Source organism: Lipotes vexillifer, unplaced genomic scaffold (genome assembly GCF_000442215.2).
Source record: "Lipotes vexillifer unplaced genomic scaffold, Lipotes_vexillifer_v1.1 scaffold1303, whole genome shotgun sequence".
Classification (NCBI taxonomy): Eukaryota; Metazoa; Chordata; class Mammalia; order Artiodactyla; family Lipotidae; genus Lipotes; species Lipotes vexillifer.
The window spans coordinates 336,192-348,761 of NW_006785848.1; the positions used below are offsets into that span (position 1 = coordinate 336,192).

The 12,570-nt window shown below is 34.3% G+C and overlaps 1 protein-coding gene across 1 annotated transcript in view; it reads left to right on the top strand.

The window, feature by feature from the left end:
- The window catches only part of CD200R1 (CD200 receptor 1), a 33,315-nt gene that overhangs the window by 8,930 nt on the left and 11,815 nt on the right, over positions 1-12,570 (top strand). Inside the window, exons 2-3 of the mRNA XM_007458156.1 lie at positions 10,864-10,947; positions 12,013-12,072. Coding sequence (XP_007458218.1) covers positions 10,864-10,947; positions 12,013-12,072 — 144 coding nt within the window. The remainder of the gene's footprint in view (positions 1-10,863; positions 10,948-12,012; positions 12,073-12,570) is intronic.

Sequence of the window (12,570 nt, forward strand, 5' to 3'; positions counted from 1 at the left end):
GCTTCAAGACACTGCATTTACTTTCTACTTTTCCTCATCATTTCTGCTAACTTCACTTCCTCCAACAGATCCCTAATTTTAAATGTTTCTGGTTGTGGCCTCTTCTCTAATTTCCACAACAGAGACAGCAATTTGGCAGCCCATGGGCTGGATCTGGCTTGAAGAGACTTTTGACTGGTTCATGTAATATTTTTTAAAATTGAATTTGTTGCCAATATTTTTAAATTGGGAGATTTTACCCAGAAACCCTGAGATAGTGTCTGGGGTTGCTGTGAGGATTAAGCTAAATGATATATATAAAACACTTAATACTGTGTCTGAATTTTACAAACATTAAAAAAAATCATATCAATAATTATTTTGCAGTTTCCAAAGCTCTTTCATAGATATTATTTTATAACTTATTTAATTGGCCCCTACAGATAGACTTTTTGGTTGTTTCTAGTTTTTTTTTTTTTCTTGGAATTAAAAATTATGCTGGAATTAATATCCTAGAACATAAGGCATACCTTGGAGATATTGTAGGTTCAGTTCCAGACCACCACAATAAAGTGAATATTGCAATAAAGTGAGTCATACAAACTTTTTCGTTTCCCAGTGCATATGAAAGTTATGTCTACACTATACTGTAGTCTATTAAGTGTGCAATAGCATTATGTCTAAAAAACAATGTACATACCTTAATTTAAAAACGTTATTACTAAAAAATGTTAACCATCATCTGACAACACAGGGTTGCCACAAATCTTCAGTTTGTAAAAATCTTAGTAAAGTGAAGCACAGTTAAAGGTGGTATGTCTGTATCTTTGTATATTTGATATGCATATATATTCATGATCTGTCCACTGAACACACTGACCCTTGTGATCACTGATACACATTTGTACAACATCTTCCATGAGCTAGAGAACAAATCTGTCTTCATTAACTAGTTTTGGACTATGTGATGGTAACTGCCTCAAAAAAATTAGCCCAACAATATGGCTTTCATTAATACTGTGTCCTAATAAAATGATGCAGACTTTGTGACTAGCGTCACACACACAAAAATTATTCCCAGAAATATGGTTTTTATTAGCATTGTATCCTATCCATGTTTCTTTTCCAAATGGCTAATTAGTTCTCCTAGTATCATTTATCAGTGATATAAATAATCATCCTTCCCCTTACAAATTTAAATGACCACTGTTATCAGATACTAAATTCCCATTTGTGTAGATAAAGCAGCTGAGGTTCAGAGAGTAATTTGTGCAAAATTACAGAGGTAATAAATGGAAGAGCCAAACTGTTAGCTGATTTTCTTACTCTAATTTTGGTGTTTTTTTTTTTCTATTTTTGTCTCTGCTAAAACTTTGGGTTTTTACCCAATATTTTGTTTACTGAACACCTAATTAGGTGTTGTCTGCTACTAAATTAATGTATTTTAAAACATAAATCACTTTCACACTGTAAGAACACGAAATATATGTTGTGATACCAGGATCAATTGTTGACATTATTATGTTAAAAAAAGTAAGTATTCTTGTGTTTCTTTGTACTTATTTTAATTTTCTTGTATAGTGACATATATAACATATATTGCAGAGTATGATATATGTGCATTTTAAAGAACAATTATACAGTGAATATCTATGTAAATTAAGACATAGACTGTTGCCAATTCTTCCTCAATTATAGCTCCCAAACTTTGCTCTAAAGGTAGCCATTATCTTTTGGGATAATCATTCTCTTTGGTGTATAATCATTCCCTGTTTTTTTTTTTTTACATTTTACCATGTACATATGTAGTTCCTAACGATAAAATTTATTTTGCCTTTTTTTTTTGGTATTGTGCATAAATGGAATCATACTACGTATATTATTTTATAACTACATTTATTTACTCAATATTATGTTTGAGATTTAACTATATTTAAGTATGTAGCTGCTGTTCATTAATATAAATAATTTTTATCATAAAGTTTCAGATGTTTGCAAAATAGTTTTTATTCCCCTGGAAAAATTCTGGTGCAGAAATAACAAATATGATTTAAAATAAAAAATTTCGTATTTTGCATTTCAGTTTCTTTCCTTTTTGGAGGCAAGGATCATGTTAATTGAAATATTAAGGGGCTTCCCTGGTGGCAGAGTGGTTGGGAGTCCACCTGCCGATGCAGGAGGCGCGGGTTTGTGCCCCGGTCTGGGAGGGTCCCGCGTGCCGCGGGGCGGTTGGGCCCGTGAACCATGGCCGCTGGGCCTGCGCGTCCGGCTCCGCAACGGGAGAGGCCGCGGCAGTGAGAGGCCCGCGTACCGCAAAGAAAAAAAAAAAAAAAAAAAAAAAAATATTAAGCTATGAGACAGATGAAGGAGATAGTTTTAATTCTAAAAGGCATGTTTCATTTTATATTGCCAAAATGGCAAACATTTATTTATTTTTTCTCTTCTCCTTCTGTAGGAAAATACATCTGTCTCAGGGAAAAAGTCCTGAAATCATTATGGGAGACTAGATTTATAGCAAAAGCTGAAACTATCTTTTTTTTAGCCCTGGTCTTTCTTCAGATCCTAGTATATTCCCTCCAGATACATGTTCTCTGCACATAAAATTACTTTTATTTGGAATATTCTCCTCTCATTCTCTTTCTTATTATCAGCTTCTTGTTCATTGGGCCATGTATTAATCACCTATCACTGCATAATAAATTACCCCCTAACAAATATTTATATTCTCACAGTGAGCCAACAGTGAGTGAGAGAGAAAACACCAGGACAGAAGCCACAGTCTTTTTATAACTTAATCTTGGCAGTGACATTCTATCACTTCTGCTGTATTCTATTTGTTAGAAGTGAGTTAGTAAATCCAGCCCACACTCAAGAGAAGGGGATTTTATAAAGACACGAATACCAGGAAGGGGGAACAGTAGGCGTCATCTTAGAGGCTGCCTACCACGCCTCAGTACTAGGATAAGTTACTCAAGGTACATTTTATGTACTTTTCATTTATTGCTATTGCAATTTCACATAATTATTTGATTATTTGGTTAATGTGTATTGTCCCCATTAGATTGAAAGCTCCATGATAAATGGGCATTTATTGAGTGCCTAGCTATTGTAATTGAATAAATAAATATTATTAATGCAGTTTGCAGCTTCCCTCCACCAGTCCAAAAGCTCTTATATATGTGATAGGTGGTCACTAAGATACCATCTCAATGAAAACTAGTGAAAGAAGGCAGAAAAAAACCTATTTCTGTTCTTCCAAAATTTCTCGTAAAATTAGTGCATTACTTTTCAGGTAGCTTTAGTAGAGAAAAAGATCACATGAGTCTGTTATTCCAACCATTCCTGTTTGCTATTTAGAAAATAAAATTGGGGGGGGGAATTGGCTATGCTTTCAATTATTCTTACAGGGGTGGGAGTACTTTTAAATTATATACCAGAAAAAAAAATTGTAAATTAGGATCCCTTCCCCCAAAGTTACAAAGTTTATGGATTTTCTGGCCAATTATCATGGACTTCCACTAGTTCCCAACATGAAAATTATTGCATTAGAAGCAGAAATAGAATTAGACTATTTGGATGACAATTCATCTTATTTTCAAGACCTCTGAAGAAAACAATTCAATGTCTCTTCTTGCTTGAATCCATTCATAACTCTAAAAACTGTTGGGAAATAATACTTTTATGTCTAACCTATATCCACAATATGTAGTTTTATAAAACACAGTACAAATATACTAACTAAAATGTTAAGCTTGATATTTTAAGCTTTCTGGAGCCAAAAAATTATAGTAAAGTTTTCTATACTGTATTTACTTCACCATACTGGTGATTAGAAAAAGTTATGTGCTCAGTATAGCTAAATAAAGTTCTTCTGGCAATGTAATTTTAGTTTTCTTTGTGTGATTAAGATCTCAGTCTCAGAGTTGCATTTATTTTAAATGAAACTTGAATCTTTAGGAGAGATGTACGGTTTCCTTTTTACTGGGTTTAAAACCTCAGTTTGTAATGTTCATTGGATACCTTTCACTCGTTATTCCTTACTTATTAAGTAAGGATGACAGTCTGTGTTTTGCAGAGGAGAGAACTAGAGTAAATAAATTCATTTAATTATTTATAATCATTCAGGGAAGAAGCAGAGTAAGAAGTAAAACTCATATCCCTCATATTTTCCTGCCATTGCTTAATCCAAAAATGTCCAGTTCTGTATTTATTATGATAACTTGCAGAGTTTTGAAATTTGAGAGCTTGAAACACCAAATATTTTCCTTGTGTAAAATATCAGAACATTCCCACAGATTTCAGTGTATTGAAATATATTCAATATATTTGTATTCTATGTTCCTTTTTTTAAAGTTGATAGTAAGTTCATTAAATGTTAAATAACAATAAAGATGACAAGATGCAAAGACCATAATAAGCAATAAGAATGACTTCTAATTAGTTCAATACTAGCATAGAAGCCTCAAGTTTTAGAAAGAAATATCAGAAGAAATGTAAAAATAAAGCTATTCTACATTATTGTCTTTTACAGCTATATGGTAATTTTATTAGAGCATAGCCAGATACTTTAAGCTACAGTTTTGCTTCAATTTTAGAATTCTTTTAGCTTAAAATACATTTGATCAGACTCCTTACTGCTTGTTTGTATTCTCCCAAAACCTTGCCAATGAATGAAAGGGCAGAAAGATCTGTAATTTTTTGTTTTCCACCTTCATACATTAGAAATAATAATCTAAGGCACTATACTGACTATTTAAGTATGGCATAATCCATGTTCTATTTTGGTTAATAACAGTTACTGAATCAGAGGTTTTTATCGAGAACGGTGAAATTATCAGAAATGCCTATCTCTAACTTTTTTAGTCAGTAGAGCCCAGCAGAGCACAGGATTTTACAATAGATAAAAACTGTTAAGTAGTGCAAAAAAACCACGTGCTATTTCTGAGAGCCTTTTTCACTCACTGGAGGAAGCCTTTGGAGTATGGGTTTGCACAGTCAATGCCTATACAGTGTCTACTGTGTGGGTGGTATATGCTTGCTCAGGCATATGACAAGGACGATTTGGGAAAGAAAACTCAAAGTGAGTGCTCAAAGTGACTAAGAGGTTTCATTAGTAGTCAAATCACAAAACATCTTACTTCTACTGAAGATTTTGACTTAGATGGAAAAGGGTTTTTTTTAAACAGTATTTTCAGTGCCAAGGTTTTGCATTTGTATTTTCTTTTATGTTTATTTGTGTAGAAGCATGTTCTAATATTATGTGTGTTACAGCCTGATGTTTCTGATATTATTTTAAATTAAATCTAGGGATAATTTATGTACAATTAACTGCATCCATTTAAAAGGTACATTATGATGAGGTTTGACAGTTGCATATATCTGTGATCATCATCGCAAACAAGATACAAAACATTTCTATCATTCCCAAAATACTCCTCCATGTATATTGGTAGTCCACCCTTGTCTTCATTCCCATATCTTCAGGCAACCACTGATCTGCTGTTTGTCACCATAAATTAGTTAGCATTTTACATTAGCAGTACTCTTTTGTGTAGTGTGTAGTGTACTCTTTTGTGTCTGCCTTATTTCACTCAAGGGAATGCTTTTGAGATTCATCAATATTGTGTGTATTCCTTTTCATTGCTGAATAGTACCCCATTGTATGGATAACTAATCTATCTATTTGCTGACTGGCATTTGGGTTGTTTCTCGCTTCTGGTTATTTGTGAATAAAGCTGCTATGAATATTCATGCACAAGTCTTTGTGTGGACATATGTTTTTATTTCTCCTGGGTAAATACTTAGGATTGGAATGGTGAGGTTATAAATGGGCATATGTTTGACTTTTGAAAAAACTGCCAGAAATTTTCTAGTGCAGTTATACTTTTTTACATTCCCATTTATAATGTGTGAGAGTTCCAGTTGCTTCACATTCTTGCCAATACATATTATCAGTCTTTTTAACTTTAGCCATACTTATAGGTGTGTAATCATTATCTCACTGTGATTTAAGTCTGTATTTCCTCTACGATTACTAATGTTGAACATCTTTGTGTGTATTTATTGGCAATTTGAATATATTATTGGTGAAGTGTCTGTTCAAGTCATTTGCCTGTTTTTTAATATTGAGTTTTAAAATTATTGAATTGTAAAAGTTCTTCACATATTCTACACAGCAGTCTTTTGTTAAATACATGTATTATAAATACTTTCTCCTAATCTGTGGTTTCCCTTTTCATTTTCTTAATGTTCTTTTTCAAAGACCAAAAGTTTTAAATTTTGATAATGTCCAGTTTATCAAATTTTATTTCATGGTTTGTTATTCTGTATTATAAGAAATCTTTGTATATGCCAAAGTCACAGAGATGATCTCCTATGTTTTCTTCTAGAATTATTACAGTCTCAGCTTTTTACATTTAAGTCAATAATCAAATTTAAGGTAATTTTTTGTGTATGGTATTAAGTAGTGGTTAAAGCTTTTTTTTCATCTTACATACGGATATCTAGCTGTTCCACCATCTGTTGTATAAAAGACTTTTCTTTTCCTTTTAAATTGCCTTAACATTTTTGGTGATAATCAATAGACCACAAGTGTGTGAGTCTATTTCCAGACTCTCTATTCTACTCTGTTGAAGTATGTGCCTATCCTTTAGCCAATGTCAGACTGCCTTGATCAGTGCAGCTTCAGAGTAAAGCTTGAAATTAGGTAATATGAGTCTCCCAGTCTTATTCATTTATTAACTGTTGCTTTGGCTATTCTAGGTTTGCACTCCCATATAAATTTCAGCTTCTTAATTTCCACAGAAAAGGCTACTAGATTTTAATTAAGACTGTGTTGAATCTGTAGACCAATTTGAGGAGAGTTGACCTCTTGAGTCTTTCCATCCAAGAACAAGGTATTTATCTCCATCTATATAGGTATTCTTTATCTTAGTAATATATTTTGTAGTTTTCAGTGTATAAGCCTTGTGCATCTTTTGTTAAATTTATTCCTAAGTTTTTTCTTTTGCATTACTATAAATAGAATTGATGTAAAAATTTTATTTTCTAATTATGTGTTGCTAGTATACAAAAATATAATTGTTTTAAAACATTAGCATTTTAATACTATGACCTTGCTAATTTCAATTAATTCTAGGAGCTGTTTTATAGATTTCTAACAATCATGTCATCTGCAAATAAAGACAGTTTTATGTTTCTGTTTCTGATCTATATGCCTTTTTTTCCTCTTGCTTTATTGCAATCGCTAGAACCTGTAGTACAAAATTAAAAAGAAGAGCAGAAATTCTTGCTTTGTTCTTGATTTTAGAGGGGAAATATTTCATTATTAGTATGATGTTAGTTATAGGATTTTCATAGATGCTCTTTAACTGTTTGAGGAAGTTTATTTGTATTCCTAGAGTTTTAAAAATCATGAATGAGTGGTGAGTTCTGTGAAACGCTTTTTCTACATCTGCTGAAATGATCATGTTTTTTCTCCCTTATTGTGTTAATGTGGTCAATTTCATTGATTTCTGAGTATTCAATCAACATGCATTCTTGAGAGAAACCTTATATGATCATGTTGTATCACAAGTGCTAGATTTGATTTGCTAATACTTTGTGAAAATTTTTTGTGTCTTAAAGTTTATAAGGGTTACTGCTCCATCATTCTTCTTACTTGTAATGTGTTTGCCTGGTTTTGGTGAACAGTGTATTCTACACTCATAAAATGAGTAGGGAAGTGTTCCCTCCTTGTGTATTTTCTGAAGGGGGTTTGTGTGTAGAACTGGTATCACTTCTTTATTAAATGTTTGCTTAAATTTGTCAGTGTAGCCAATCTGATGGGAAGATTTTTATCAACAAATTTAATTTCTTTAATAAGTATAAGGCTCTTCAGATGATCAGTTTAATCCCAAATGAGGTTTGAAAGCTGTGTCTTTCAATGAATTTGTCCATTTCATCCGTTACTGAATTTGATTAGCATAAAGTAGATAATATTTGCTTGTTATTCTTTTCATGAATGTAGTATCTATGTTAACGTCCCTTCTTTCATTCCTGATATTTGTGTTCTGTTTTTTTCTTGATAAATATGGCTATTGGTTTATAAATATTGAAGAACTTTTCAAAGAACCAGCTTTTTTTTTTTTTTTTTTTTTTTCCCCCTTTTTTTTTTTTTTTTTTTTTTTTTTTTTTTTTTTTTTTTTTTTTTTTTTTTTTTTTTTTTTTTTTTTTTTTTTTTGTCACGCCATGGCTTGCAGGATCTCAGTTCCCCAACCAGGGACTGAATCCGGCCCCTGGTTGTGAAAGCACCGAGTCCTAACCACTGGACCACCAGGGAACTCCCAAAGAACCAGCTTTTGATTTTGCTTGTTTTCTGTTTTGTTGATTTCTGCTCTTCCTTTTATTATTTTCTTCTTTCTCTTTTGTTTTTAGCTTCTTTAAGGGGATTTTAGATATTTCTTATTTTGTAATTAATATTTAAAGCTATTAATTTTTCTGTAAGCATTGCTTTAGCTGCATATCACAAAATGTGATACTGTATACACTTCTATCGGTCCCTCTTCTTTCATTAACAATATGCCCTGGAGATCACTCCATAATAGTAATATAAAGATATCTCTCATTCTTTTTAGGAGTTTCATTATACTTCATTTTGTGGACGTCCCATAATTTAGACAACTAGTTCCTTATGGGTGGCTATTTGGGTTATTTCTAAAAGTCTTGCTATTACAATGTTGTAATGACGAGTCTTCTGTATATATATTTTTTCATACTGTTGCCTGCATATCTTTGGGATAGATTCTGAGAAGTGATATGGCTGCGTCAAAAGGAAAATGCATATGTAACTTTGCTATTTACTGTCATATTTTCCATTATCGAATCGGTAACATTTTACATTCCTACCAGCAGTATGTTGGCATGCCTATCTCTCTACAGTTGTGCAAACACAGTATGTTGTCAAATTTTTGGGTTTTGACGATCTTATTGGTGAGAAATGGCATTTCTGCATAGTTTTAATTTGCGTTTCTTTTACCATAAATGATGCTGTGCTTCTTTCTAAATGACTAAGAGACATGTATACTTCTTTTTCTGTAAACTAACTGTCCATATCTTTAGTCCAGCTTGCTAAAGGGTTGTGTTGACCTTTATTTCCAACCCACCTTGAGCCAGCCACCTGCCAGGGAGCTGCGCAAATCACTCTTTTAAGCACTGAGGATGAAGAATGAACAACATAGATGAAAATCCCTGCCCTCCTGGAGCTTACAGTCTTGTGAGGGAGTGGTGGGTTTGGCCCATGAATTTTGGCAATTGTCTCAAATCTTCCTCCTTAGCTTAACTATTCCCATTCACATCCAGCATTCATAATGCTTGTATCCATGTGCCATTATAATCCTGATTTTATGGACTTGCCTTTTGATGTGCTCTTTCAGACTGTTGTCTATCAGTATTTCTACAGAAACATGGCTTGGACTATCTTCTCCAACTCCCTCAATTTGGGTTAATTTGGGTAGTGTATTTATCCTGGTGTATTTCTTAGGATCCAACCCTTGGTTCCTACTCACTGCAGGAAGAACTACTCGCATGAAAATAATTGGGCAATTGGAGCAGCTTAAAAGTTGGGTGGCCTTGGCCAAATTGCTTCATCACTGTGTATCTATATTTCTTCATCTCTAAAATGAGGATGATAATACCTGTCAATGTGGAGAGACTAAAATGAATAACATGTGCAAATTACCAAAAATCTGTTTCTAACGTTCAAAAATTATTATTTATCAATGTTTTGTAAAAGAAAATGGTAGCTAAGAGAAGTAGTGTATTCAAAATTTCTCCAGAAAAACACTGTGCACTGAATTTTACTGTAAAATGTTTCTCTTTGCTGGACAGATACATCCATTGCAGACGCATTAGAAGTGTATCATTTCCTTGTGAAAACTTTTAGGAGTGTTGTGTCTTCCACAGTTAGAGCCCGCCAATATCCAGCCGCAATTCTAATCACACATCCAGTTTTTCTCACATAATGGCAATATAATACATAATGTGTAGTTCTTTGAAAATCCCGTGGCTTCATGCCTTCTTCTAAATGTCATTCTTTGTGCAATTTTCTTTTTCCTTCTACCTTCCTGGAAAACTGATCTTCTAAGATCCAGCTCAAATATTATCTATTGTAGAGTCTTTCCTAATCTCTTACTACTGCACTCTTAGAATGAAACATCTCTTCTTTTTATCTTCTGGACATTATGTATACTGCTATCATCATACCAACAACTTTATGTTATTATTGTTTACATAGCTAATTTCTCACCTGGACCTTAGGCTCATGGAGGGAAGAAGCTATTGTTTGTTCTGATGTCTCTATGCCTAGTGAGTATTTGCCAGGAGTTGATACGCTAAAAATGCTTATTCTCACTTAGAGCTCGCCTTATAAAATCTGAACTTAATAGACAGCTGTCTGTACGATGTGATCTCAACAATGTTTAGGAAGCTCCTTTTTTTGCTCTATACCAGCATCCAACCAACACATCACTTCTGAACTTCTTCTACCTCATCACTGGTGCCTGAAAAATCTGTACCAGATAGTAAAACACTTTTTCACAATTGGAGATAGATTAAATGCATATAAGCGTGGGAGAAGAAATACTTTGACTTGACTATAAAGACAGGAGGGTGGTAAGGGGCACTCTGGACTGAAAGTAGGGGTATGTCAAACAGGTAGGAAGATCAATTCAAAAGTTCATACTGAGAAAAATTTTTTCTGAGACTTTTGCTTGCCTGTCATAATTTATGTATTTATTGGCAACTGCAACCCTAAAATAGCCCAAAGGATGTGAAAAAATGTGATTTTTAGGTAGGAGTCAGAAATACTAATGCATATTCCTCTCTTTACTCCATATGCCTTTTCAGAATGCATAAGTTCAGTAATGGAAGATCTTGTTACATCAAACAACTCATTAATGCAGCAGATGGTCAAGGACAATTACAGTTGGGGTAATGTTCACCTTTTAATGATAATTCTAATAGAAGAATGCTTGATGCTTGTATAGTTTTTATGTATAGTTTTACTTTTTAACCCCAAGGTAGGTGTATTAGTCAGGGTTCCTGAGAGAAACAGAACAGGATGTACATGTGTGTTGGGCATACATCCTGTAGAGAGAGATTCAGAGAGACATAAAGAGAGAGAGAGAGAGAGAGAGAGAGAGAGAGAGAGAGTGTTTTACTTTAAGGAATCGGCTCACACGATTGCAGAGGCTTGGCAAGTCCAAAATATGCAGGGTAGGCCAGCAGGCTAGAGACCCAGGGAAGACTTGCAGTTTGAGTCTGAAGGCAGACTGCTGGCAGAATTCCCTTTCCCAGAAGGTTAGTCTTTTTCTATTAAAACCTTCAACTGATTGGATAAGGCCCATCTACATTATGGAGGGTAATTTACTTTACTCAAAGTCTACTGATAGAAAGTACCTTCACAGAAAAATCTCAAATAATGTGTGACCAAGTACCTGGGTACTGTGTCCTAGCCAAGTTGTCACATAAAATTAACCGTCACAGTAGAAAAATGGGGGAGAAAGACGGATGAACTATTCTTCTCAATTCTGGTTTCAAAATTCTTGAGAAAGTACTCTGATTTGTCCTGCTGGGTGAGGTGCCTACCACTGGGCCAGACAATTTTAATCAGGGTGTGGCATCTGGAAAAGGACTATCATCAGCCCAACTCATGTGAGGTGCCCATGATGGACGAATCCATTATGACTAGAGAATGGGTGGAGGCTGCGTTACCTTGTACAGAATAGTTTTACGTATAAAATGAGGTGTCACATAAATGGGGAATCATTGATTAACAGCTTATAAATGTAATTTTTCAAATGTTCACATATTTTTTCCCATATAGTGATGGAACAGCTTCTAATTTCTCTTTTTCAAGGATTTTTGTGTAATTTTAGTTATGGTTCGTTGATTTTCTATCATGTTGTATACAAGCTCTTGTGGAGAAATCATGGTTTTCACTCCATTTAAATATCTAAAATTGATTTCACCTACTTTCCTCTGAATATTTTCTAGCTTCAACGATTACTTCATCTATGGACAGAAAGCAGAGCACTGTAACACCTCCTGCAGAAGGTAGTATGCTGTCTTTGTTTTTTGTTTGTTTGTTTGTTTGTTTTTGAGGCCAGTACTGAAGCATGGAATGTTGAGCTTCCTTAGAAACATAGTCGATGGTCTGGACCAAGTCCAGACTTGTGCCCAGTTGAAGAATATGGTGATCTGAATGCTGTGGGATGAGGGACCTAAACGACCTCACCCATCTTCCCCTAAAACAGCTCAATTCCACTGGAAGACTGTGGAGCTTTCTCTATCAGGCACTGTGCTGGGCTTTGTGGGGAACATAAAGATGAGCAAGACTATCAGAGAGCCCCCAGAGAGCTCAGTTTTGTGGGGAACCCCGACAGGAGCACAGTTATCACACAGGCAGAGGAGGGAAGCACTCACATCGAGTGTACCAGGAGTGTACAGAGGGAGTGATTAAGCACCAAGGCTTAGAGAAGGCCTCACAGATGAGGTAGCATGTGAATCAGGTCTTAAAGGTAGAGTACTTTAATAGAAAAAGAGCATCGTGTA